A 25,614-nucleotide genomic window follows, 5' to 3' on the forward strand; every position below is an offset into this window, starting at 1 on the left:
GTCCTCAACGCATCAAGCCAAGCCTTCTCCGCTCTCAGTGTTTGCACCCTCAATCCAGCGACTCGATCGGGCAGGCTCGACCAACAGTTTCGATGGGCTATTGCTCTTTTCAAGTTTCATTGTATCGTATTGAGAGATTGCGTCGGACTTCATGGTTTGTCAGAGTGCCGAGATGAGGGAATGCAGAATGCAGGATACAAGCCCAGCATTCGCGGTGAGTACCAGTCACGTGACTCGCGCGAGCTCGCCCCGAACCTTGAAATACCTAGGTGGTCAGTTCACTCCCAGCTTTCTATCTTAGTGAAAATTCCCGCGATGCACTTCCTAGAAAATCATTCCTCCGATGTTCAAAGCTTCGGGTCCCCGCTTTGATGTTCGTTTCGTTCAATCAACCCGCACCAACACATCCCATCCGCCACCATGCTGATACCGAAAGCATCCATCCTCTTATCTCTTCCGTTCACTGTACGCGCACTGTCTTTCTCCTCCTTATTCGGCATCCGAGGGTCGGAACAGCAAACATGCGACCGTTCATGCTACGCCGACTATCGCTCTCTCATGGGCGACGCATCCGAAAACCTCGTACTTCCAATCTCATCATCGCATCGAAATACAGCCGACGATCTGTGCAGCGATCATGAATGCTCAGAGTGCGACTTTTGCGACGTCAGTCTTACTGGTCGCTTTCCTATCCTGTCTCTGCAGAACGTAGAGCTTAACAGGGTCGCGAATGCGGAAGCGAGAAAAGATGCGGACAACGCGGAGGTGAAAACGTGTACGGATTGTCAGCTATACTTGAATAACTGTGAGAGACCTCACGAACGCAGAATGGCATACAATCCCCCAGGGTATGAACTCGCCCCGCCCTACCCACTCCACACAACAGACCACCAGCGAACTCTACAATGCGAGCTCCAGCTCTGCACAGACGGTCCTGTACACTGCGGCGTCCACGGGGCGTGCGAGCGCCAAATCTGCAAAGACCTCGCTGACCGCGCTGACCTTCTCGAGCCGGCTCATACAATGGAGTGTGAAGACTGCGTGAAGTCTTGGGTCCGATGCACACACGATAGGTGTATTCCACCTACACTGGACGCGTTGGCAGACAGCTTACGCTCACCCAATTGCTTCAAGAACCATACTCAATGTCAGCAACAAACATGGCAAGAGATCAACGCCTCGCTTGCACCGGATCGGGATTGTGTGGAGTCTTGCTGGGGGAGTACGCCAACGTATTGCCATACTGGTTCTTGTGCGTTGCCCTTTCGCTCCTCGGGAACGCAAAACTCGACCTCTCTCCCGTTCACTCCCGCCCCAAGTAGAATCGAGACTTTATCTCGAGGTTGCAGTGCGTTTCGCGATACATGCCTGGAGACTTGTGACCTGGGTAATGCTCACTTGAAGTGCGAAGCAAAGTGCGAAAGACTGCATAGTAGCAATGAATGGTTCAAAGAAGTATGTGAGCAGACGTGCGGGAAGAGGACTTGCTGGACCGAATGCAGAGACATGACATGCTGCGTAGGACCAGAGCAGTGTAGAGAGGGTGGAGAGGCATACAGGTGCAACAACAAACTGAGATGCGAGAAGTATAAGAAGATGGTAGATAAGGGCAATATGATACTACGCAGTTAGTAGTTGCTATTGCTCAACGTTTGTGGCTCTTATCGCATTCATGTCAAGGACGATAGTGAAATGCACTGGATCATAATCGATGTATTAAACAGGATCGTCGGCCTGCGACCTCGATGTTTTGGCAGAACTCCACCCAACGCCTTGCATGAAGCTCATGATATGGTAAATGTAATAGCAGTTGTAGCAAGCTAGCGGTCCTATAATGACCGCTGCATTCCCTTGGGCTGAGTGTCGGTCTGCATGAACGCCGTCATGCACCGTGATGTCATGCTCGCCTCTTATTTCGGGCCTGAGCCATATCCAGCGCTGTTCTTCGGTTCTTCAGCAAGCAAATCGGCGCTGTATACACGCTTGTAGTCCTGCTCGCTCCATCCCTGCTGCTGGGCAAGGCCGCTGAGACTCAGGCCACGCGAACGAGTCTTCTTGACTGCATCGCCTTGAGCGGCGCCAACGGGAGTAGAGTTGTAGTTGAGGGGCACTACACCTTGACCGGGAGGCGGGAATGGAGTGGAGCCTGTCGGCGACGCGACTGTTCGGCCCGCAGTGACGTTGTCGGGTACTTCAGAGTCGGCGGAGAAGTCGGACGAGACGGACGCTTGCTGCGCTCGCTTCAGTGCGTTCTCGTAGTTCGCTGAGCTTGCTCGAGCCATGCCAGGGCGGCGGTAGCCAGTGTAAGCACGGACAGCTTCAGTTGGGCCATTGTCTGTTGTCTCGTTTCCTCCACCGGCACCCATCAGGGGCAAAAGATTTGGGTCGGGAGCAGCCGCATCGGTTTGCGAAGCGCTGTTGGAGGTGAAGGCGGCTTCGGCTTCGGAGCGTGTGTTGGGTGTGAGGCCCGAGGGAGTGAAGGCGCCCGATGAGAGGAAGGAGCCCTCGGTGGGCGGCATGAGAGATGGTCGTGAGCTCATGGTGAAGACAGTGTGTGCTGTCGTATCTTAGTAAGCTGCAAGACATCCTGGAACCTTGAAAGCGTGAACGTACGTGAAGTCTGTGAACTACTATTAGGGTCTAGGCGGTGCCGTGTCAAATAGTGTGATTGGAGGGTACTGGTCCCTGTCTATCAGTCAGCTGGGTAGTCCCTAGAGGCCGTAGAAGGACCGCACCGAATGTTCAGGGTCTTTGGTATGCAGGTGCAGCAAAAAGAATCGTAATTGTTCGTTCACATCGGTCCTAAGCGACTGCCATGTATTTGAGCAATAGCGGCTGATGCTATGCCATCATATCTTGGCGGGTGACGTCTTTTCAGGGTCCAGACTTGCGGGGCCCTCTAGCCGCATGTGGCAGCTTCTCGTGCAGCTCAATCAACATTGAGGGCGATGGCGACGAGCCGCAAGGGTTTGCGCTGATCGCTGATATGCTTGCTGTGGAGATGGCTCCCTTCAATAGGTGGGAATGGCGCGGTCGAGGTCTTCAAGCGGAGAGAAGACGTGCAACATGCATGTCACCGCGCGTTAGGGCTGGTGATACTCGGAACACGGGACACGGGTGAGTATTGGACCTGTGAATTCCTCGACTAAACATCCAATAGCCATCTTACCACTCACTCCCATTAATTCGAATCGAAGCATCGAAACACTATCAAAACCAAACATCGACCAAATACAGACATGGTGGCTACATCGCCGATCTACAAATCTTGCCACAAATAGCCCCTTGCTTCCTGCTCAAAACCGCCCAACAGATTGCCGTAATGAAACCTCTGGACAATCTATGATACCGTTAGACGAGAATCTCACTGCAAGGTGAAGGGGAAGCAGATGTCTTACCTCACTACATTAGCCGCGAATCGTCCGACAGTATCGAACTAGAGGCCAGAGTGGCAAACACCAATGGCGGCGGTAGTAGCACCACCAACCTTGGCAGTGCATTCAACATAGGCAGCATAGACTGCGGCGAGAGCAAAGCCAGCGGTGCCTTCAACGGCGGCCAAAGCAGCGCCAGTGCATCCAGCGATACCGGAAGCGCCTGCAAGCCCAGCAGCAACGACGCAAGAGCCACATGCCCAGTTCTGGAAGCAGCCGCTTCGGCCTGACTTGATACGCGCATCGTGAAGGGCAAGCGCTTGACGCTCCATGCGACGGACCGAGTCGTTGCGAGCGGCAAGCTTGTTGCTCTTGACTTCGGATACAGCGTCGACACGGGCGGCTTCCGGGGCGACCAAGGCCGAGACCTCGAGCGAGAGTTCAGTGAAGACGTATTCTTTGACGTGGTCCGGCCAGGCCTGGACGGCCTCAATGGGTTGCTGCAGGAGGGGGCACCAGTCTTCCACGGTCATCGTGACATAGTCGACGGTGTTGAGGAGGTCGACCATGGCCTTGGTCGGAACATGGACCTTCTCGGCAATGACCTCGATGGGGATTGCTCCCAAAGAAACGTCGATGTCGATGTTGGCCGTCGCATTGACGCTGGCGGCTGCAGCCATGCTGGCAGTAGCAAGGAGAGATAGCTTGAGGAATGAGGCAGTCATGGTGAGGTAGGGTAGCTGATGAAGGCCGTGGTGTAGGAAAGAGAAGTGAAGGATTTGAGATGAGGATGCAGGAAGGATAGTGAGGCACTGAGCTGATGCTGGAAGAGAGCATTGCGCCCGTTACTTATAACTTTGGCAGCTTCATCAACATACATCTCCTCAATACCTGATTACTGAGGCACTGCATCCGGCGTCGGATACGGATTCAACGACTGCTGGCTCTCCGCTCACATCCTCATCGACATCCGCTGTATTCGCACCATAGCAGAAAGTACCGCGACGGTGACAGACTACCAAGCATACGATTGTTACTGAGGCCGTATCCGAATCAGCCCTAAGGACTTGGACTGCTCGCGCTTTCGCTGACATCGGGTCTATTCGTTGACAGAAACAGCATGCCCAGCACTAATACGAAATTACCAGAAGTAAGGTCACTGCCAAATGCAGTAACTACATGGCTTCCAAGGACTTGGGTCGCTAGCTGAAAAGGGATCTCAGATGTCTTCACCGCTGAGTATCAGTCATCAGGATGGCCTCGCTATCCCCACTCGGTCCAAAGCAAGGCACAAATCCAGACTTATGACCTGCATTAGGCCTGTCTCGAACAGGTCAGCCCCACGATTCAGGGTCGTTCAGGGTCTTCCGACTACCTGCATCGGTCCGTCTTTCTGGATCCGCTCGACTGTTCAGACCGGCCCGAGCACGGTCTTGGTAGTTCTCCGATGTATACTAATCCAACGGCTGCCAAGCATGTTACTTCGAACTTCGCATCTTGCGTCCATCGTGGTATGCCCAGGAGATGTTCTGCTATTCTGGGTCTAATCGAGGTGATTACTTGTCGGTGAGGTGTAGGGCCTTTACAACACCATCTCAGCATACTTGGCTTCATTTGCTCGAATCAGTCACGCTCGTATCCAAGGCTCAGCAATGAGATACCGCCGATACTTTCTCATGGCTATGCTTTTTGGGGTCAAAGACGGTTCCGTGGGATGTGTTAGACATGAAAGAAAGATGAGTTGCAGACGTTGTGAATGCTATATAAGAACTGGAGGAAAACCGCACAGAACAGACATCCCTCATCATCTCCAATCATCACTTCCAAACACTCAATCATCACATCTTCCCACTTCAAGTTGTCCATCGACTCCTCTCAACTCAACAACATGTTCTCCAAGACCATCATCCTCGCCCTCTTCGCCTCTTCGGCCGCCTTCGCCGCCTCCATCCAGCAGAGGCAGCTCAACCCCAGCGTTCAACTCTGCTCCAACAAAGACTTCAACGATTGCGACAATGTGAATTTCCACTACGGCATCTGCGGTAAGTCATTTCCAGCATGCACATCTCTTGAACGTGGTAGCTAACATGTAGCAGAGGCTTCTGGAAGGCTGAACGACAAGGTCAGCTCGCTCAAGGCAAACGGCCACAACTGCATCTTTTACAAGTAAGTGATTGCATAACACGAGTTAAGGGGATCACAAGCTGATTACTTTATAGCGACACTGGTTGCCGCAATGGAAACGGCCAGATTGCTACCACTGGTGATGTTGCCAACATCCGCTCCCACAGCGAGTTCTCCACCATGAACGACGATATTTCCTCTTTCTTGTGCAACGTCTAAGGGTTCTCTTCGGCATACCTTTCCTGTCTTTCCGATGCTTAGCAATTGTTTGGTGGTTTTGTCCTGTTTCGAGGCGAGCTCGGTACGCGAGCTCGGTATCCACTGGAACACATCACGTACGGGAACGTCAGGAGGGGACAAGCTTTCAGCTTCTGTAGCTGGGGGGGTGGGTGCACTTTTACTTTCTATTTCTTTTCTAGGAAAGACTCTTTTGATTGGGGGCGGTTTGATTTGGTTTGGGGATGGATCGTGTAGTACGGAAGCCTTTTGGTGTCATAATAAAGCAGTTGTCTCCTGAACGCACCTGAATAGGCATTCCATTCATGAGGCTGACGCTAACATGCAAGATTTCGGCGGGTGCCGTCTCATACAGCGCAACATTCAGGTCTGGAGACTACGGTGGGATGAAAGAAGCAAATTAGCAAGCCGGGCGTCGACGTAGGCTCCAGGGTGTTTCGTGTTGGTGTTCTCTTTGATTGAGGTGGGGCAACTTTTGGAGGAGTCGATCTACATAGATTGGCCCGATCCTCGCGTCACCCCAGACCTGCGATATCAGCCTTCCTTCGTGAACATAGCAAAAGCAATAGCATCTTGGTGATGTAGCATTTCGGTAACGACTGTTATATTTTTATCGATAACACTAACGCCAACTATATTTGTCCCTAGGTAACGACTGACTGAAGGAGATATTACAATTGAGTGAGAAACCAAGAGATCCAACAACTGACACAGCACACCAAACTTCAAGAGAGACTTCCCCATCCCATATTTCACCCCACATACGAGCTTTCTCAAAGCAACACCAAAAGCTCAGCCCTTACAAGTTCATCTTGTGGCCTTGTCGGACGTGATCACGAAGTTTGTCCATGCGGTCAAACTTCATGCTGCAGCCTTCGACAACGCATCTGAGGTTAGGGGCTTGGTGCTTACGCATGTGGCGGCGGCAATCGCCAACACGGCGGTATGCCTTGGTGCAGCCATCAATGTTGCACTGGAAGCGCGGTTCAACCGTGCGGCGACGAGCAGCGGCATGCACACGTGACGGTGGTGCGATGATGTTTGGCTGAACAACAGCATCTCGGGTGGGAGTGGGAGCGGGAGCGATGTGTTGAAAGGCCTGACCAAGTCCTGCGGTAGGGTAGGAAGGCTGCGCCAGTAAGGGGTCGAGCTCCGGAAGCATTTGAGGAAAGAAGCCATCACCAACCGGAGGGTTGATGAGGGGATCTTCGAACACAGGCCAGTTTCCGTACGTATCTGCTTCTCCAAGAAGACGACCCTGACTGCTGTCGGTGACAGAGTCGTATAGATCCCAAAAGCTGAAAGGTCCTTGGGCAGGTGTAACAGGGAAGTATCCCTGCACGCCGAGAGTGGCGTCGTTGATGGTGGGTAACCACAGCCATGTGGAGGTGGAAACCGATCCAGCAGGAACAGGAGAGAAGGCATAACTACAGGTCGTCAAAAAAAATTACCTGTGATTCGTTGTGCCGCCAGTCGTCCGTGCGCATTCGCCCGTGTGCGACACGGCCAGCTGAGGGTGCTGCCAGCAGTGGTCGGTTCTTCCGTCTAAGTTGAAAGGTTCCATTTCGGCGTCGAATATGTTCATGTCGCGTAGTATCGTGGGTTTGGATGTCTTTGTCGTGAACGGTATCGTATCACCGTTTAGATAGATGCGCGCACGAGCGATGCTCTGTAGCTCGTTCGAGGAGTCGGCGGCGGTGGATGAATGGATGTTTCAAGGGTAAGAAAAGAATGGAGGTTGAAAGAGTCAGGAAGACATAGAGGAAGAGTACGGAAAACACCTGGCAGACGGTGAGTGAGAAGATGGGCGACCAATGGTGTAGTGGTGTTGCAAAAGGGGCTGCTCGCCGCTGCGTAATTGGACGAATTACCGCCTGTGCAGACTTCAGCCTCGCCCTAGACACCATCACGAAGCCACTTTCAAGAGTATAGCCTTCCGTCTCCTTGTAGAAAAGAAAACCTGAGCACCCACCTCTTAGAAGGCTACATTACCTAAAGATTTTGTTAACGTGAACTTTTATACTGATGTATACAGCAGCACCTCAGTACATCTGTTTAGTTCTTTCATTGTATACGGTGTCGCTTACCTAGCAGCTACGACGAAGCAAGCATTATGGACTCGAGTGAGCTCTTCGGTTGCAATCAATGCGTCAAACGTTTCGACACCTTAGGCCGCTACAAGTAAGCTCATTACCTAGGTAGTCGATCCTCTTCTATTGGCTGCTGACAAGCACTAGTCAACATCTCAAAACTCATACAAAGCCTTTCCAATGCGAAGAATGCATAAAAGGCTTTGCTCTGCGTTCCGATCTCACCAGACATGTGCAGGCACGCCATCGACTCGGCGTAGCCCGATATCCATGCATCGTAGCGAGCTGCGTGTTCAGAGCTTCTCGCAAAGACAATATTCGTCAACATGTTCGCAAGACTCACCCGCAAACCTTTGCTGGCCTTGGTAAGGCTGAACCAGGCCGTCGGCGGGGAAAGCCGCATGGTCTCTCGACGTCAATTTCACTTGGTACGCTCGGCGATGATCAAAGATATCTGCCCATAGCAAGTACCTGCACGTTGATGCAGGCAGCGTCGGCAGGTAATCTTGGACTTGTACAAGCTATGCAGCAGTCAGGCGTCGACATCTCGAAGCAAGCTGATGACGGTTCCACCGCTTTACATTGCGCCGCCAAAGCCGACCAGACCGGCATGATTTGTCTTCTCATCGAGTCGGGAGCGCGATCGGATATTGTAAACAGCAAGGGTGAAGTAGCCGCTACGAGTAGCTCTTAAGATATCTTGCTAACTTATTACTAGTATGTAGCTCCCTTACTATGCTTTGCTAACGCAGTTCTAAGACATCTTATTATTCAGGCTAACAGCTTAATAGGGAAGAACACCTCTACACGAAGCGATCTTAGCTCGCTGCACTTCCGCATTCAATATCCTTGTGCAAAGAAGAGTCGACATCACCAAACATGTGCTATGCGCGACAATCCAGACAAGCCAAATCCAACTCTTCGAGACCGCGTGGGAATCCTGCGACGAACAGATGTTGGGAATGTTCAGCCATAAACTATTCGCGATCGCCGCCGATTCCACCAACACAGCATACATGGCTACAATATTGGTGTTACCCGACATTACCCAGCAATGGACCGGGAGCGAAGGATCAGTGATATCGCGAATTATTCACAAGAACCAGAAAGCGATGCTGGAATGCCTGCTGAAGTCTGGGAAGTTGGATGTCAATGCGACTCTTAGGAGGTCCGTGTATGACAAGTTCAGTCTTCTTTACCTTGCCGCTGCCAAGGGGAAAAGCGAGATTGTTGGCCTTTTGCTCGAATTCACGACCATTGATTTTGAACTAAATGTGTATGACGAGATGTCATCGCCGCTGGGTATTGCTGTTTGGAGAGGACATGTCCAGGTTGTCGAAAAGCTCCTCCAATGCTCTGGTATCGTTCTCGATGGCAAAAGGCTGCATTCACGAAAGACAAAAACATATCTACATCTTGCATGTCGCCGAGGACATGTAGGAGTCATACGGCTGATGCTCAAAGCCTTCGACGATCGAGGACTTGATGTCGACGTCCAGGACACATCTGGCCTTTGGATGACGCCACTGCAAAGTGCTGTTCGCGGCGGACACACAGAGGCGGTAGCGCTCTTGCTACTTCGACAGGACGTCGACGTCAATCGAACCTTTGGTCCTTCAAGAATGAGCTTGTGGCAGGTGACAGCACAGGGTGGCTATGGCAAAACGTTGAGTGTGTTATTGGGGGATGGCCGAGTTGATCGGAACGACGTGCGGAACAGTCGACAGTCACTATTGTCCGAAGCGATCCGGGGAGCACACTGGTGTCTGGTAGAAATCCTGTTTGACTACGGAAGTGTCCCCCTGGATACCATTCGCCAAAATTTGAGTGTCGCGACAGAACCGTCTGGAAAGCGCGTCGATATCTTGGAAAGAGGGCTACTCGAAACAGCGTCTCTTCCAACCCGGGGCAACAATCTCTGGCATCGAGCTGCCCGTACTGGTGACCTCAGTTTGGCAATGCTCCTACTTGAGCATGCTCAGACGCACGATAAACCTACACATCCAATGGTGGATATCAATCGTAGAGACGCTTCCGGCCGAGCACCAATACACATCGCCAGTGAGTCTGGAAAGATCGGCATCGTAGAGCTCCTACTCCACCACACACAAATCGATGTAAATCTCACTATTGAGGGACGGCATTGGCAGCGCGGCCAATCTGCCATAATCATCATCGAGAGATCATTTTACGGGTACTGGCAACGTCACAAGGAAGAGCGTGCTTACACAAGAGATCTTTTGCTAGCCCATGGTGCAAGGACTGCATCGCGCCATCGAACAGATAACATGAACAAGGTCGTTCTCCCATCCTCAGATATGGATATGGTGGGAAATGTCCAACACTCGTCTGAACACAGCGAAGACCTCAGAAGGAAGAACCATGCGTCATGGGCTTCAGTCGTTGGAATTCATGATAGTGGTGGCGGACCTGGAGCAACGAACGTGGAAGACAAGCATACAATTGGCGACATCATCCCAATCGATCTGGACGATTCAATGGTGGAAGACCCTGACGCGATATTCGAGGAGTGGATGTGCTTTGACGACGAAGAACCGTCCGACAATAACAACAGCTTGGAGATGTGGGAGCGAGAGATGTCCCTTGAGTAGCCTGGTACCTAGGTAGCTTCGCCTCGTTATTGAAAGTATGCACTACCTCGCATGCGATGCGTCTGTATGTGGATTGAACTTCGCAGGAGCAGCCGTTGCTGGAGGGTATCGCGAGGGTTCGTTGGGTTCGTGGGGGTGCGGTTCGGTTTTTGCACATAGACTGCGTTTCTGTATTTGCTCGTCGTACGCTACTTGAAGCATCTCATGAAAGGATATCTGTGCGTTCTCTTTTCTCAGAGTGAGCGAAGAGACGTGACATATCGCAGAGGGCCAAAGCCAAAACGTCGATGGCGAGTTGCCGCGACGCCGCCATGTATCTTGCGTGTGGCAGTGGATGATGTTGACGCGTCGGTGCCAAGCCAGCGGCAAACCCCCGAACCCCAAGTCTGGGGCTGCAGCTCCAGCTTCTCTACGTCTACTTTTATACCATGCATAGCTCACTATTAGCTCTATCATGAGAGACTCTATTGATCCTTGCCCACCGAGTCCCCCAATACTGGTTTTGCGCTCCCATTGAGCATGGTGAGCGTAACCCCTTCCCACGCGCATCATGGACGCGTGTGAGCTCCTGCCAGACGCGCGCAACCACCCACTGCATCAACTAAGCTACCTAGGTAGACTCCAAGTTTACGTTCTCGCTCATCAGATCAGACCACATAGTAGGTGCTACCAACGAGACTATCTTGGTACATCGACTCGATTTGAACGCGACCTCGGGGCTCTTGGGAACGTCTGCGTCGTAAAGTTCGCCGGACGTAATGTCACAACTAACCCTCTAGGCATTGCATCGCATTGCTACTCCCTGCTGCTGAGCTGCATTTACAATACAGACTTGCTCGAGAATTGTACAAGGTAGTCACAAATGGCGATGTGTGGAATTCTGTTAGCTTCGATCAACATACCATCCGTGGTCGCGTTCTTCTGGTACGTCTTCCCACTGAACTCATTGTTGTCTACCACTAACGTCAATCAAGTTCGATATCCTTCGCATGTATCCTCGCATTACGGCACTCCTCAAGCATGCCTATACCACGTCTCAGCGTCTCGAAGTTGGCGATCGCGCCCTCCCACCTCACACAAGGGAAAAACTGGATATCCAGGAGCCTACGTCGCCGTTAGGCCACCAACTTCGCAGGAGTTCATCTTGATGTAGGCTCCAGGGTGTTCGGGTATTCCTTTGAATGGGGTGCTCCCTATCCCAGCGAACACCTACATAAGCACAAATATAATGGCTATACATACTGGGTGGAGTCGCCATTGTACAGCCATCGCGCTGAACAACCGTCACCATTGGCAGCAGAACTATCGGCGGCAAAACATGTTGCGCCAACGATGTCAGCTTTCCGCCTATAGTTCATTGGACTGTAGAATTGCCTTTGGTGAAGACTTCTTCCAAGTCAAGTTCGTCAGTGTGCTGGCGTTGTTGATGCACACGCTCACTCGATTATTTCACCGAACACGAAGAGGCTGTAGACCGTGCGAAGAGAAGATTTGAACATGAATAGAACAGCTGTGGCATGAGAATCTTGTTACGCGTGAACGGCGATGGGAAAGCGAGGCTGAAATGCTTTGAGAGGCTTCCGGGTGCTCTCGCAAAAAGAGCTGAACTCATGCCGCAAGGCTGAAACCAGCCACGAAATGCCATTCTCTAGCTTGTCGTACTGGATATGCAACATGAGCCAATCGAATTGAACATCTTCTTGTTATGAGATTGGCTATCGCTCCTTTCCAATAGTCACTGTATTGAGCCGTGCGCGATACTAATTCGAGCCAGCAGGATGAACGCCTAGGTACAGCCACTGCGCCTTTGCACTACACAACCTGACTGCGTATTGGTTCAGCCTAACAAAATTAATACCACCCCCACAGACGATCCTCAGCCGCACCAATTCGAAATTGCCCATTGTGGCAATGGCGGTCCTTTAGGGGGCTTCGCACACCTAGCAGGTAGGTACACATACCGGGGCATGGCGCGCGACGCGCAGACCAGAAGTCTTCCATCCTAGCGATACATCATTGCATCAGTCATGATACCTTTCAAACAGCTGTTTGCTGTTTTCTACTTTCTCAGCGTGGCGTGCAGTGACGGGAACAATTTCATGAGCAGCCCTGCAGCGGGCGAAGTGATCGAAGCTGAGGAACCGTACCTGATTTCATGGTCCAATGGCACTCCAGGTCCCGTGTCGATTGATCTTCGCTTCGCTGATACAACTGCGGTGTTAATAACAAGTAGGACTCCTCCGATCTCAAGTCTCCAGTGACGCAAGAAGTGTTGGGACGAATGCTGATAGCTCTAGGTGAAACGCTTAACAACGGGAGCTATACATGGATCCCATCCGGTGTGCTTGCAGGCAAAGACAACTATTTCATGGCAATCTGCGATGCAGGCGTGAACGATTGCACATACACTTTTGACGGACGATTTGCGATCGAAGATGCGGGAGCCTTGTCATCTTCATCGAGTTCGACGATCAGTAGGTCAGTCACATTTTTTCCCGTTACCGCTACAGTTCTTCCATGAAACATCTTTCGCTGACAGTCTGGTCGCAATACAGTACCACCCTCTTTACGTCCTCGTCAACCTCTAGCGCTGCTACCAGCTCAACTCCAGTTCTCACTATCAGCGAACCGAGCCCCAGTGCAGCAGCGTCCTCCTCGCCACCCCAGAGCACGAATTCTGGTCTGCCCATAGGCGCGAAGATAGCGATAGGATCTGTTTGTGGGGTCGTTGGGATAACTCTCATCCTGCTTGGAACGTTTTGCATACTGCGCAAGCGCAAGCGGAGCAAAGCCGCATCGGAACCGCAATTTGTACACGCAGAAGCAGAAAAGGTTCCTACCCTGAAGGCTGATGGCGGTGCATCTGAAGGACATATGGCGCAGATGAGCGAGTTGCATGATGTGCCAGTGGAGAGGCCGAGGGCAGAGCTGTCTTGACCGTGCCACCTCATACAAGAAAAAAACTGAACAGGTCTGCAGGCTACATGAAGCCAAAACCTTGCAAAGGCGGTGACCCAGCGCCAATGTAGGCTCCAGGCTGTTCAGCCTTTTCCTAGGTTGGCGTGGTGCGCAGACAGTTGATAATAATGCGTGGAAGTAAGGCCAAGTGTAATAAGTTGAGGGACTGGTGTGTCTCTTTGTACGCACATTTTGCTTCAAATATCTACAGCGAAAGTAATCAAGAAGGCTTCAACCAGTGTCTTAACCCATGCGATCGTCCCAGACGCACTCGACATCACTCGCCTCGTCGCCCCGCCAAACGTTCCCAGGCACGTTCTTCGCCGCAACAGCAGCCCTAAGCTGAGTTCCTAGCTCAGGCGGGCCCGATCCGATGACTTGCGTCCTGCCCTTCTCGACTGTCTCGGTCATGAAAGTATCGACCAAGGAGGGAATATCCGGCCGTGCATTGTTCAGCCATGTGATAGTGAAGTTCGGGCATTGGCGACTGAGCTCCTCAACTTTGCGGTCGAGAGACATGGAGTCAATGGAAGAAGTTTGCGACAATGAGCCACCTTCACTGAAGTCTTTGTCTTTGTCATCGTGGAGCTGATGAGATGGCCTTTGGTACTTCGTCGTATCAGGTCGAGTCACAAAGATGCGAATCTTGAAGCGCTTCTTCGCCTCCACCGATACTATTGGTGCCTTCTCTAGCTTGTCCTCGGTGTAGTGTCGACCAGCACCAGCACCATCAAGTTGTGACTTCAGATAAGCGAGTTCAGGTGCAATCCAGGCAAGGTTCTCGAGGTGCCTTACTGTCCAGACAAGTTCGATGTTGCGCGCAGGGGAGGCGTCGCTTAATGCGTGCATGATGACGGGAAGGGTATAGGTAATTCCAGTACCGCCAGAGACAGCGAGAACGTTGGAGACCTCGTCGTTCGTGATGGCGCTGCCGTATGGTCCCATCATTATGACTGGCGTGGAGGCATCGCGACGCGGGTAGCACATGGCGGCTTGTTCAGCGAGAGCAGCGAGCTTGGCGGTCTCGCCTTTGCAGGCGCGGATGATGTATGTGTGACTCTGCACCGGAGATGAGCTTGTAGGATTAGATCCCGGGGTGAAAGGATGCGATTGCCAGATGTTGAGCGCGGGGAAGGTCAGATAGTAGTGCTGGCCGATCTCCCAGGCTTTATGGCTGTGAGCGAATGTCATGCGCACGATGGTACCCGTTGGGTCTTTGAACGTTTCCATGGTTGTTGGAATGGAGCGGAAACCGAGACCGAGACTTCCGTCCTTGTATCCGGTGTGAATGAGCCAAGTGCGGACGCTGCGGGCGACCAAGTCGAAGCCCATGATGGCTAGTGATGCAATCATCCAGCACGAAAGTTTCTCCCAGTGGCCCCAGCAGGCTCCCAGATAGAGGCCAGCGACAATGAGATGCGATTTGCGGAAGAACTCATAACCCGTCCAGCGGATTACCGGCCTGAGACTGAAGACGAACAAGAAGGTGATGAAGCCTTGTGCGATACAACCCCAGATCATGTACTTCTGGCTGATGAATTCTCTGTACGTTGTTGGTTGGGGTTGGTAAAGCTTTGCTTCAACGATTGTCCACATGATCGCGTGTACGAAAGATTGGACAAGGATGATGCGGCCCGTCCAGCGGTGCAAGAAGTTGAAACTTTGATAAGGGATACCTGTGACCATGCTGAGCATAGAGTCGCGGCTACACAGAGCGATGGTCAGGGGAGTCAAAGCAAATGCGAAAGCACCAACGCGATCGGCAAAGCCACCAATACCGCTGCGGGTGTTGTGTAGGTTGGTGCCTTTGATGGGTGTAATCCACGTCTTGTAGGTGATCCCGGTGAACCTTTGAACGTCAGCTATGTTATGCCGTAAGGGTTTCCTGACTTACGAAAAGACTGTCAGATAGACGCAGAGCAGCGCCAGGATCAGGACTTGCAACCTCGTAGTATATCTGAATACCTTGGAGCATTCAGGCATGAGATGTCGTCGTACAGTTGAAGATGTCAGCCTGACGAGGCGATACAACAGGCTCTGTCTGGCACCATCTTTTCTCCGTGGTCGAACAAGTCGAGATACGAGAATCGCAAGTAGGATCGCACCAAGGACAGCCCAGAAAATGAAGGTAAAGATCATCGATGTTTGGTGATTGCCGTAAACGGAATCAAGATACTCGCACGACCCGGCATCATTGGTGCACGGGAAGTTCCGCACCGCATAACCCCAATAGTCGATGGTATATTCGACATCGGCATCGTTTTGGATGTGACGAGCGGCTAGCGCGTTGTCGGTGAAGTTGAAAAGCATTGTAATGAGAGGACGCAGCGCAGCTGCAAAGCAAAAAGAACAACAACAAGGAAGAAGGATATATCGTAGTCAGACACAGCAATATGGCACAACGGCCTAGGAGGAAGTCCATCTAATAAATCGAGACTGCCACCCAATTTCGCAGGTTCCACTCCGTAATTGAACCAAGGCTTGTCGTGCGTTGACAGGATGTGGGTTCCGCTGTCAGGTTCCTTCGAAGTGAACGTCCAATCGTGTCGTTTCCGTTGCGGGCGCTGAAACAGGAAGATACCCACCGACCCGCACTGATGGCGCCGTTCGTTTGGGAGTTCGGATCGGACGGGTATTCGGCAACAACGTCAGACTTCGATGACAGCCGCAATAGCGACACGTCGTGGATAGCATTGTTGGCGTCGTGTAGACAATTGGGAGACAGCATGGTGTAGCGCATGCGTCGCTCTAGTCACGATGGACTCTTCTCGTGGACGTCGGAAGGTAGCAACAGGCTGTTGCGCAAGAGCCATGCGCCAAGTTTGTGATACTTGTGACTTGCTCTCGACTCTTCAGCCCAACCACCAAAGGTGTGGCACCTCATCATCGTGCAATATGGGATCTTGGAAAGCGACTGAGGCATTAGGAGAGCACGAGCGCTCGAAACGCGTTCTCTCGTCGCGCTAACGCAAAGATCATGACGTAACCAGTCGCGTCGAGGAAGTCGTTCTGATTGGCCAGCACAGTCCACCGCGACAGGAGCTCAAAGATGGAGCTGCAACGTGCACCATCTTCGCGCCTTCACACAGTCCTAAGGTCGTGGCCCCATCGTCCCGTCGACTACGAACGCGCATGATGTGTTTATCCATCATGAGCCGCTTTCTCAACTTGTCCACATTGACCCGCCCGAACCATGGCCGGGCCCCAGTCTTAGCTGAAGGCGCCTCCCCCCTCCGCCGAAACTCCGTTGTGCTTCGGCTGTAGCCACTGCTCGTCCATATGGAGACACACGCATGATTGGAATACAGCGTTCCGTACTCCAATCCCTTCAGAGGAATTATTAAAGCCAGAAGAACAGTAAAAGCCGCTCCAGCCAAAGAGAAGAAAGACGTCCTGATCTCCACCATAAAGATAGTCATCACCTTCCCAAAATCAGCTCCCGCGGAGTTGTCACGAATTCGGTTTGCTACAACCTTTGCCGCGTCAACGTTGGGCGAGGACCTAGCTAGTCCTTCCAGCAGGCGCGCCGAGAAGAGGAACTGAATTGCTGTTACGAAATAAGCACCAGAGAGAGCATTAAACACTGGCCGAGACGTTATCCAGCGTAGCCGGGGCTGATTGAGATAACTCACGTTATTACAGTCATTGAGAACGTCAGACTCACATACAGGGCGGAATTACGGGTAGTATCTTATGTCCGACGCGGCACAGTCAGCCAGTGTCAGCTTGGCCGCCCTGGCGGGGTTAATCGGGTGAAGAAGGTGCCTGACGCGTATTGAAGCAACATTGAGAATATAAATCTTATTGCCCTGGACTAGTCTAGCACAAAGATCTCATCTCAATTCACAAACATCTCACCTTCATCTTCAACACGGAAGCACTATGTCCTTTTCGTCCGCCCCTAAGACTATCGCTGGGAAGCCTGTCGGTCCCATCGGCTATGGTTTGATGAGTGAGTTGCCATTCAAACGAAGGCAATGCGCCGTCACAGTTGCTAAACAACATCTCCACAGCCCTCACGCTTTTTGGTGGCATTAGTCATGACGAGGCCATCAAGCCAATGAAGGCCGCTCTGGAAAACGGTGCCACTTTTTGGAACGCTGTACGACCCGCGCCAAAAACGTTGATATCAAATGTCGGCTGACATCTTCGTAGGGAACCTTCTACGGGCCTTCAGATGCGAATTCTCTCCAGCTTCTGAAGCACTACTTTACCAAGTACCCGGAAGATGCATCGCGCGTCGTGCTCAGCATCAAGGGCGCTTACGATGGAGCCACTCAGTCACCGACCGCTAGTCCGGAGGAGATTCGAGCCTCCGTCGACGAGTGTCTGACCTTGCTCGGCGGTACCAAGACGATCGATCTCTTTGAGCCCGCGCGCGTTGACCCTAACGTGCCCATCGAGAAGACTGTCAAGGCGCTTGTTGAGCTGATCGAAGAGCGCAAGATTCGCTCCTATGGTCTCAGCGAAGTGAACGCTCTTACCGTCCGCCGTTGCCACGCCGTACATCCTCCCGCCGCTGTTGAGATTGAACTGAGTCTGTTTTCTCAAGGTGCTCTAGAGGAGGCAGGCGTTGTCGACACTTGCCGCGAGCTTGGCATCCCCATCGTCGGCTACAGTCCCCTCGACCGCGGCTGGCTCACCGGACAGTTCAAGACTCTCGATGATCTCCCTCAGGACGACTTCCGCCGTTTCTACCCACGCTTCCAGCCCGGCAACTTCGAGAAGAACGTCGAGCTAGCTGGTGCTGTTGAGAAAGTTGCCAAAAAGAAGGGGGCGACCAGCGCTCAAGTCGCCATTGCTTGGGTACAGCAGCAGGGTGTTTTGCCTATTCCTGGTTCTACCAAAGTGGAGCGTGTCCAGGAGAACACCAAGTACGTAGAGCTTACCGAAGCCGAGACTGAAGAGCTTCACGAAGCTCTTAGCAAGGCACATGTCTCAGGTCATCGATACCCTGAGATGTTCCAAGCTCATCTCGACAAATAACAGAGTACCAAAACATCATTGTTGCAATTGCCGTGCAAAAGGGGTTTGATGGATCATTGGACACATCTCAACTCGTTGACAGCAATACCCGCTATGCAATCATCTTCATCGTCAGCATTGAGATGGCTGTTCAGGGATCATGCGAGACTACGAAAGCGCGCGATTTTCATCGACACAGTATACTTGTTGATCTAGCTAAAGAGCAGTAACCAATCAGCCTACGTTTACTAGCATTATAACATGTACAAATATTGCCTTCTCCGTCACAGTCCCACAAGTATAATTTCAGCAATGCGTATGCGTGATCGTGGGAGCGGCCTTGTTATTAAGATGTGGTAGTTTGTATGTACCAAGGTGCCCCACAAAGTCTAGCTACTCCTAGTGCTGCCAGCTTCCTCCACTTCATCTACCATCTGCTTCGTCTGCTTTGACCAATTCTCAATCTCTTCCTTCGCAGTATGAAGCCATCTCCTGGCAACATCTTCGCTGCTCATCCGGTTCGATTGTTTTCCACGAAGGGCCTGTTCGATAGCATATGATGCGTATTCGATAGATCGCTGATGCGCACCGAGAAACTCGATGAGCTGGACTTGATGTGTGGCTTTAGATATCTCTGAATCGAGGTCTTGGGAGGAAACTGTCGGACTGACTGCGGCTGCGGAGTCTGTTCGGCACAACGTGGCTTCTGTGGTGTTCGCTTGTGGCAATTGGCAGTGCGTTTCTGGGGTCTTGTTCTCGGTCATTTTAGCGATTGTATCGAAGAAGTGGGAGACCAGGGCGAGCTGAAGATCAGGAGTGTTATCGCGCGTCCTTTTGCTCGCAACGTCACTCTGATTTTGTTTACTTATCCTCAACACCTCAATTCCCGTGTCTTCAATTAGCGAGCTATGATGCACCCCTCTTCAAGACGCAAACACTGTACGTCAACGGTGTCCTCACACTCCGCCGCGCCAACACGGCCGTTCGCTTTTGCGTCATATTTTGACAGCACATCGTCAGCTGTGAACGGGTAATATCCATAGTCCGTCGCGTTGTTGCTTCTACGCAGTCACAGTTGACTTCAACCAGTGCACCTACCAAACAATACGCTTGGCCAACGGCTGAGCAAGGTACAGCCTAGCTTTTCCAACTATTAACGCATGCAGCACTACGTTGCACGTGAAGCTCTGTGGACAGTCTCATGATGCGAGACTTTTCGCTGTTTTGGTGTAGCCATCTTCCAAGCTGTCAGCCTTCTTGCAGCGACGGGAAGTGAGCGCAAAGCTAGCCGTTTTCAGCAACGCAACCCCACTTGTTCCACTCGTACGATCCATCCACAATGCGTCATACCATGCGTCTCATCACTCAACCATCCAACGCGAAGCCATCGTGCTTGGTACAGAACCTCCCAACGTGATCTAGACAGGAAGTTACGACTGCCTGATAGCCAATGTACGCGTCATGACCTAGGTACCTGACCTTGGCGGTGCTGCCCTCCGCTTGTACATATACTCAAGGCAGGTAGCATGCGCCAGAATTTACCTCCTGAGATCCGCTCTCGCATCAGCCCAAGCTTCCGACCACACAAAGATAGTTTTGGATTCGTGAAACCCCAACATGGCCCCGCTATCCGATTACCTCAGCTTCTACACCTCCATGGCAAAGGCCATGTTTACAATCATCTTCGCACGCCTTTACACACCTCAGCGCCTCCCCCACCGCGATCTGCAAGGCCAAACCGCGATAGTGACAGGCGCGAACAGCGGCATAGGTCTCTCGATCGCGACTGCGCTAGCGAAACAAGGTGCAGTCGTGTATCTCGCCTGCCGCAATCTCGAAAAAGGCGATGCAGCTGTGGCTTCCATCGTTTCGCAACTCGGGCCCGAGGCTAGCAAAAGGGTGTTTTGCTGGAAACTCGATGTTGGGGATCTAGAGAGTGTACGTGCGTTCTGTGAGAGGTGGAAAGAGGAGGGCAAGAAGATTGATATGCTTTGCCATAATGCTGGGATAGCGGGGCCGCCTGAAGGCTCGAGGTCTAAGGATGAGAAAGGCCGCGACGTGGTTCTTGTTACGAACTTTCTGGGTAGCTTCTTGATGACGAACTTGCTCGAAGGATATCTAAGCGAAAAGGCAAGAGTCGTTTTTACGAGTAGTACTGGGCACTATGCTGCGGCAGAAGCTCTGATGCGTCCAAATCTGGAAGGCGTGACAGCAAAGACCACTGGTCATGAGGGCGGCGTTATGCAAAGGCTAATGGGAGAGACAAAGGCGTACCTTGGTATAGGAGCGACTACCCTTCAATCATACGCGCTCTCGAAAGCACACCAAGTCCTCTTCGCTGCTCTCCTCCAGTGCCGCTTCGACTCCACGCCAAATAACAGACGTTCGGCATATGCATTCAGTCCTGGGTTTACGTCTACTCCTATCTTCGGCAAATTCGCCGTCTCTTGGAAGACATGGTTGAGCAATCCTCTTTTCGCGGTACTTAAGACGACGGAAAGGTATGTCGCGGTGGATACGGACGAGGGCGCAAAGACTGGGGCTTGGTTGGCCAGTTGTGGTGGGGAGGAAGGGATAAAAGGGGGGTACTGGGAGTGGATGAGTAACAGGATGAGCCTTGTTGAGTTTGTGGAAAGGCAGCTTGGGGAGAAGGAGTGGCATGTGCAGTGTGAGAGAGTTTGGCGAGGATGGGAGGAGGATAGTGGCCGTACTTGGGTCACTGTCAAGACTTGATGTAGTGCTGATAGAGTCGGTCGGAGCAGAATCAGAAGTCAAAAGTGATTTGTCCTTTTGATCTTCTGTCTTTCTAGTTCCCTGTCCTACCTGGACTCAGATAGTGACCTATTCCTGAAACGTGTTAGAGTAATTTAGGTGTTGCATCGAAAGAAAGCGAGGTCGCTATAGAACGTAGCAGTGGCATAAGACACAGCCTATAATCTCACAAGTAATACGCTTACCTCTACACAAGTTTGAATATCATGACCATGATGTAAGCAGTTTATATTGGGACTAGGGACGAAGGGGGTAGCAAAAAGGGGTTGCTTGACCCGGCCTAGGGATGTAGGTGATCAACTACATGGGCAAAGGTCTAGCAAAAATAAAAGAAACATGCACAACATGTAGCTGCTCTCGGTTTCGATCCGAGGTCCTCCGGGTTATGAGCCCGGCGCGCTTCCGCTGCGCCAAGCAGCTTTTGGCAGTTGCTGCTTGATGTAAATCTTGAGAACTAATACACATATCACTGCTACTGCTACTATTCCAACCCGTTCTGACCTCGTGTTAGCAGAATATACCAACGTCGAATAGAAAAAGAGTAGTTGAAAGTCGGGCTGATCCATTCACCAAGGTGACAAAAGTGGGGCGGGGTATGACTCCGATTTGACTCCTCGCGAACACTGGAGAGTACAAAATTTACTTCCTAACTGCTCAGGTGTCTTGTACGCGTAGAAAGCGCTAAGGATGTGGAGCGTAGTGCATTGTGCGAGGGGCAGATTGAAGCTCTTGTGAAGATGCAGGGTGTTCGAAAAGACGAACACAGAAAAAATAACGAACCGCAAATTCAGGTCGTAACAAACATCAAAATCTGAAAGTAAGATAGCGTGGTGTGGTTGATCATTATATTGCTGCGGGACAAAATTGCTGTCAAGCATCGTGGGCAAGTCAATCGATTGCATGGGACGAAAGCGAAAGCGGTTAGCGGCAAAACGCGCTCCAACGCGACATCTGGACGCGTCCCACGCACTTTAGATGTCCGCTCCGTCACCCGCGTCTCCTCCAACTCCAACCATGACGCCTGCCAGAACCAATGAGTAGCTATTCACCAGGCATTCCATCCTCTTTTGACCCCGCGCTACTACATTCCGAATTCGAATTCCTCGACAACGCGCCCGCCCCATCCTCCCATTCCGACGAACTAGACGCATTGCACGACTGCATCGCCGAAGACACCGCAAAGAAGAATAGTGCCGGTGTCGTCATACAGCATCGCGCCTGGAACGTAGCGGATATATTCAGGAGTGAGGGAGAAGGACCAACTGGTACTACCAGCGTGCACGCGCGCTGTAACCGGTACTAATCCCGCCAGACACGCCTGCAAAGCGCCAGAAGCAGTCACCAGTCAAGCGCCTCCCTACACAACCTTCAATTGACATCACAACATTCCCTTCGTCGCCTCCGACTTTCGAAATGCCGCTCATTTCGTCACCCATCGCATACCCGCCGAGCTCATCGATGCCACAGCCGCCCTCGCCGAAGAAGAGGAAGCGCCCAGAAGACGCACGAGAGCCACTCAAAGATGTGCCAAACAACAATGCAACACGCAAGATTGGAGGCTTTTTGGACGACTCCGACGACGAAGAAGACATTGCGGCCCTGAAGGAACACACGTTGAAGCGGAGGGCTGTCAGCAGCATCAAAGACCTCCCAGCTGTTCCTGAAGGCTTAGCAGACTACACACCCCCTGCAAGCCAGGACGAGTATGCAGACCCCGAATCGATACCGGTAGACGATCTAGACAACTACAGCTTCAAGTCACAATCACAATCGCCGGTAAAGCGGCCGCACACATCACATCAGCCAACTTCAGCACAATCTGCACCGGGCATTCTGGCCCGTAACGCGTTGGGGAAGGCCTTTCATATAGGCAAGAAGGCCCAACGCGAGACCCAGACATACGAAGAGATCATTGCAGCACGATCCGAACCCGTGGAAGGAAAGGCCCGGACGAGTTACTATGGTCTCAATATTCATCAGCTCATGGACGAGGCGAAGGCGCTTGATCAGGAGAAGGCCATGAATGCGTCTCTGAAGAAGCTTGACCTAGCAGCACAACCGTCGATCGAGCAGCCAGTGGCCAAAAATGGAAAGACCAATCGTACACTCATGTGGACTGAGAAGTACCGAGCGAAGAAGTTCACAGACTTAGTGGGAGACGAACGTACACATCGATCTGTGTTGCGGTGGCTGAAGGCGTGGGACCCAATCGTATTCCCCGGTTCGGGCAAAGCGAAGCCCAAGAAAGCAAAGGACGGGTTCCAGGAAGACGAACAGAGACACCGCAAGATTTTGCTGCTGACTGGGCCTCCGGGGCTCGGAAAGACAACCTTGGCTCATGTCTGCGCACGACAGGCAGGTTATGAAGTACAGGAAATCAACGCTTCGGACGAGCGCAGCGGAGCCGTCGTCAAAGGCCGCATTCGAGATATGGTGGGAACTGAGAATGTCCGCGGTGTCAATACCAGCACCGTGAACGGCAAGGTGCGAAAAGCTGGAAAGCCAGTATGCGTTGTGGTCGATGAAGTAGATGGTGTCGTTGGCAGCGGAGGCTCAGGCGAAGGTGGCTTCGTCAAGGCACTTATCGACTTGATAAATCTGGACGAGCGAAACACAAAGGCAATCGGTCAGCAGCAGTCAACAGCGGGCACCAAGAAGAAGAAGGGTGACAACTTCAGACTCTTGCGACCACTCATCCTTATCTGCAACGACCTCTACCACCCTTCGCTGCGGCCACTGCGACAGTCCTCAATGGCTGAGATTGTGCATATCCGTAAGCCTGCCCTCAACATGGTCGTCTCGCGCATGCAGGAGATCTTCGGCAAGGAAGGCATCCAATGCGATTCGGATGGCGTGCGCCGTCTCTGCGAAGCTACGTGGGGTGTCAGCACAAAGAAAGAGGGCGGGACGGGCAGTGGCACTGGCGAAGGAGACATACGTGGCGTTATGGTGGTGGCCGAATGGATAGCAGCTCGGTTACGATCATCACACGATGTGAAGTCCAAGGAGAGGCCCCATCTATCGCGGAAGTGGATAGAAGACAATCTCATTGGCGACTTGCGACATGGTGGTGGAGCCGCTCGAAGCCTGGGGAGAGGCGGTGCAAAAGACGTTGTCGACCGTGTATTCCGTGAGGGTGCTGGCTTCCCGAAGCAAGCTGAAACGACCGATGCAAAATCGGCAGCCGCGAGGGCCAAGAGCGGTGTGATCGGAGTTGCTGAAGCAGGCAAACGGAGAGCTATGGATCGTCTTAGGGAGATGGTCGATACGAGCGGGGATTGCGATCGCATCGTGACAGGTATGTCTCACCTCATATCACGGCCTCATCAAATGCTAACACTGAACAGACTGCTTCACTGCCTATCCCGAGAAGCCGTTTCAAGACGATACTCTTCTCAGCAAACCATCTGCTGCATACGAATGGTTGTACTTCCATGACACAATCAACTCGGCCGTTCACGGATCTCAGGAATGGGAACTAGCACCATATCTGTCGAACTCTGTCCTTGCCTTCCACAACCTCTTCGCTTCGCCTATCCGATCATCTGCAAACCCCGTAGCAGACCCAGATGCACAGCCAGCACCTTTCTCAGGACCGGGTGCAAGCTTTGCAGCTTTGGAGCAGACCAAGGCTAGCAGAAGTCAATTGATGGCGCTGCAGACAAGTCTTAGCCTACCGTTGACGCGTATGTTTCGAAGTCCAGAGGAGATGGCCATGGAACTAATACCATACGTCTTGCGTATGTTGTCACCCGACGTAAAACCTGTCCTCGTAAACACCGGTGCATCAGGGTCAAAGTCTTTCGCCACGGCATCCGTCCGCAAAGCTTCAGAGAAAGAACTGGTCAAGAAAGCTGTAGAAGCAATGACAGCCACTGGCATTCGGTTCGAAAAGTCACGAATCGAGACCGAAGACGTGGCGAACAGAAATGCTGGCTTCGTCTGGCGTATGGAGCCCGCGTTGGACGTCCTAGCAACTTTCGAAACACTTGCCGGCAGGAAAGACGACAAAGGGCGCTACGCAGTTCGCAGCGTCCTGGAACAAGAATGGCGCAAAGAATCCGCTCTTCGTGAACATGCCAATCGCAAGCGCCGCGGTGGTATGGATGAATACGAGGACGAGGTTGAGGCTAGCAAGAAAGAAGAGAAGACGACGGAAGAGAAGGTCGCTGAAGCCAGCAAGAAGGCCGTGAAACGGGACTTCTTTGGCAGGGTGATTGTAGAAACGGATAAGAGCAGGAAGGAAGCGAAGAGGAAGCAAGACAGTGGGGAGATGCAGGGTGATGTGGGGAGGATATGGGTATCCTTCCACGAAGGATTCTCGAACGCGGTACGGAAACCTGTCACTATTGACGACATTATGAGGGGACTTTAGCTTTACATAACACGGTAGGCTGAGGAAATCAGCACCGGTGGATGACGATAATATATTTGTATTCGACAAACTCAAGCAACCCATCTAGCATTTACAGCTCGCCCATG

The 25,614-nt window shown here is 52.1% G+C and overlaps 9 protein-coding genes and 1 non-coding gene across 10 annotated transcripts; 4 read left to right on the forward strand and 6 right to left on the reverse strand.

Annotated features, from left to right (window-relative positions):
- Positions 1-1,910: 1,910 nt before the first annotated feature.
- On the reverse strand, positions 1,911-3,241 carry J4E87_006626 (uncharacterized protein; the record flags this gene model as incomplete). The annotated part of the gene is made up of 3 exons (XM_049378228.1): positions 1,911-2,557; positions 2,614-2,620; positions 3,236-3,241. 3 exons carry the CDS (start codon positions 3,239-3,241, stop codon positions 1,911-1,913), a joined length of 660 nt encoding a protein of 219 aa, XP_049232032.1.
- Positions 3,242-3,436: 195 nt separating this feature from the next.
- Positions 3,437-4,099, reverse strand: J4E87_006627 (uncharacterized protein; the record flags this gene model as incomplete). The annotated part of the gene is made up of 1 exon (XM_049378229.1): positions 3,437-4,099. One exon carries the CDS (start codon positions 4,097-4,099, stop codon positions 3,437-3,439), a length of 663 nt encoding a protein of 220 aa, XP_049232033.1.
- A 1,163-nt stretch (positions 4,100-5,262) lies between these two features.
- On the forward strand, positions 5,263-5,717 carry J4E87_006628 (uncharacterized protein; the record flags this gene model as incomplete). Its single annotated transcript, XM_049378230.1, has 3 exons — positions 5,263-5,416; positions 5,471-5,540; positions 5,594-5,717. The coding sequence occupies 3 exons, from the start codon at positions 5,263-5,265 to the stop codon at positions 5,715-5,717; spliced, it is 348 nt and encodes a 115-aa protein (XP_049232034.1).
- Positions 5,718-6,534: 817 nt separating this feature from the next.
- On the reverse strand, positions 6,535-7,117 carry J4E87_006629 (uncharacterized protein; the record flags this gene model as incomplete). Its single annotated transcript, XM_049378231.1, has 2 exons — positions 6,535-7,071; positions 7,112-7,117. 2 exons carry the CDS (start codon positions 7,115-7,117, stop codon positions 6,535-6,537), a joined length of 543 nt encoding a protein of 180 aa, XP_049232035.1.
- Positions 7,118-9,831: 2,714 nt separating this feature from the next.
- On the forward strand, positions 9,832-10,437 carry J4E87_006630 (uncharacterized protein; the record flags this gene model as incomplete). Its single annotated transcript, XM_049378232.1, has 1 exon — positions 9,832-10,437. The coding sequence occupies one exon, from the start codon at positions 9,832-9,834 to the stop codon at positions 10,435-10,437; it is 606 nt and encodes a 201-aa protein (XP_049232036.1).
- Positions 10,438-13,638: 3,201 nt separating this feature from the next.
- J4E87_006631 (uncharacterized protein) lies at positions 13,639-15,378 on the reverse strand (the record flags this gene model as incomplete). Its single annotated transcript, XM_049378233.1, has 2 exons — positions 13,639-15,244; positions 15,290-15,378. 2 exons carry the CDS (start codon positions 15,376-15,378, stop codon positions 13,639-13,641), a joined length of 1,695 nt encoding a protein of 564 aa, XP_049232037.1.
- A 1,899-nt stretch (positions 15,379-17,277) lies between these two features.
- J4E87_006632 (uncharacterized protein) lies at positions 17,278-18,381 on the forward strand (the record flags this gene model as incomplete). Its single annotated transcript, XM_049378234.1, has 3 exons — positions 17,278-17,347; positions 17,409-17,497; positions 17,551-18,381. 3 exons carry the CDS (start codon positions 17,278-17,280, stop codon positions 18,379-18,381), a joined length of 990 nt encoding a protein of 329 aa, XP_049232038.1.
- A 368-nt stretch (positions 18,382-18,749) lies between these two features.
- Positions 18,750-19,124, reverse strand: J4E87_006633 (uncharacterized protein; the record flags this gene model as incomplete). The annotated part of the gene is made up of 1 exon (XM_049378235.1): positions 18,750-19,124. One exon carries the CDS (start codon positions 19,122-19,124, stop codon positions 18,750-18,752), a length of 375 nt encoding a protein of 124 aa, XP_049232039.1.
- A 2,356-nt stretch (positions 19,125-21,480) lies between these two features.
- On the reverse strand, positions 21,481-21,552 carry J4E87_006634. The gene has a single exon. It is a non-coding gene; the product is annotated as a tRNA-Met (tRNA).
- Positions 21,553-22,165: 613 nt separating this feature from the next.
- Positions 22,166-25,507, forward strand: J4E87_006635 (uncharacterized protein; the record flags this gene model as incomplete). The annotated part of the gene is made up of 3 exons (XM_049378236.1): positions 22,166-22,397; positions 22,445-24,430; positions 24,480-25,507. The coding sequence occupies 3 exons, from the start codon at positions 22,166-22,168 to the stop codon at positions 25,505-25,507; spliced, it is 3,246 nt and encodes a 1,081-aa protein (XP_049232040.1).
- Positions 25,508-25,614: the final 107 nt, after the last annotated feature.

Source organism: Alternaria ethzedia (assembly GCF_023757985.1).
Source record: "Alternaria ethzedia strain BMP 0044 chromosome Unknown scaffold_16, whole genome shotgun sequence".
Classification (NCBI taxonomy): domain Eukaryota; kingdom Fungi; phylum Ascomycota; class Dothideomycetes; order Pleosporales; family Pleosporaceae; genus Alternaria; species Alternaria ethzedia.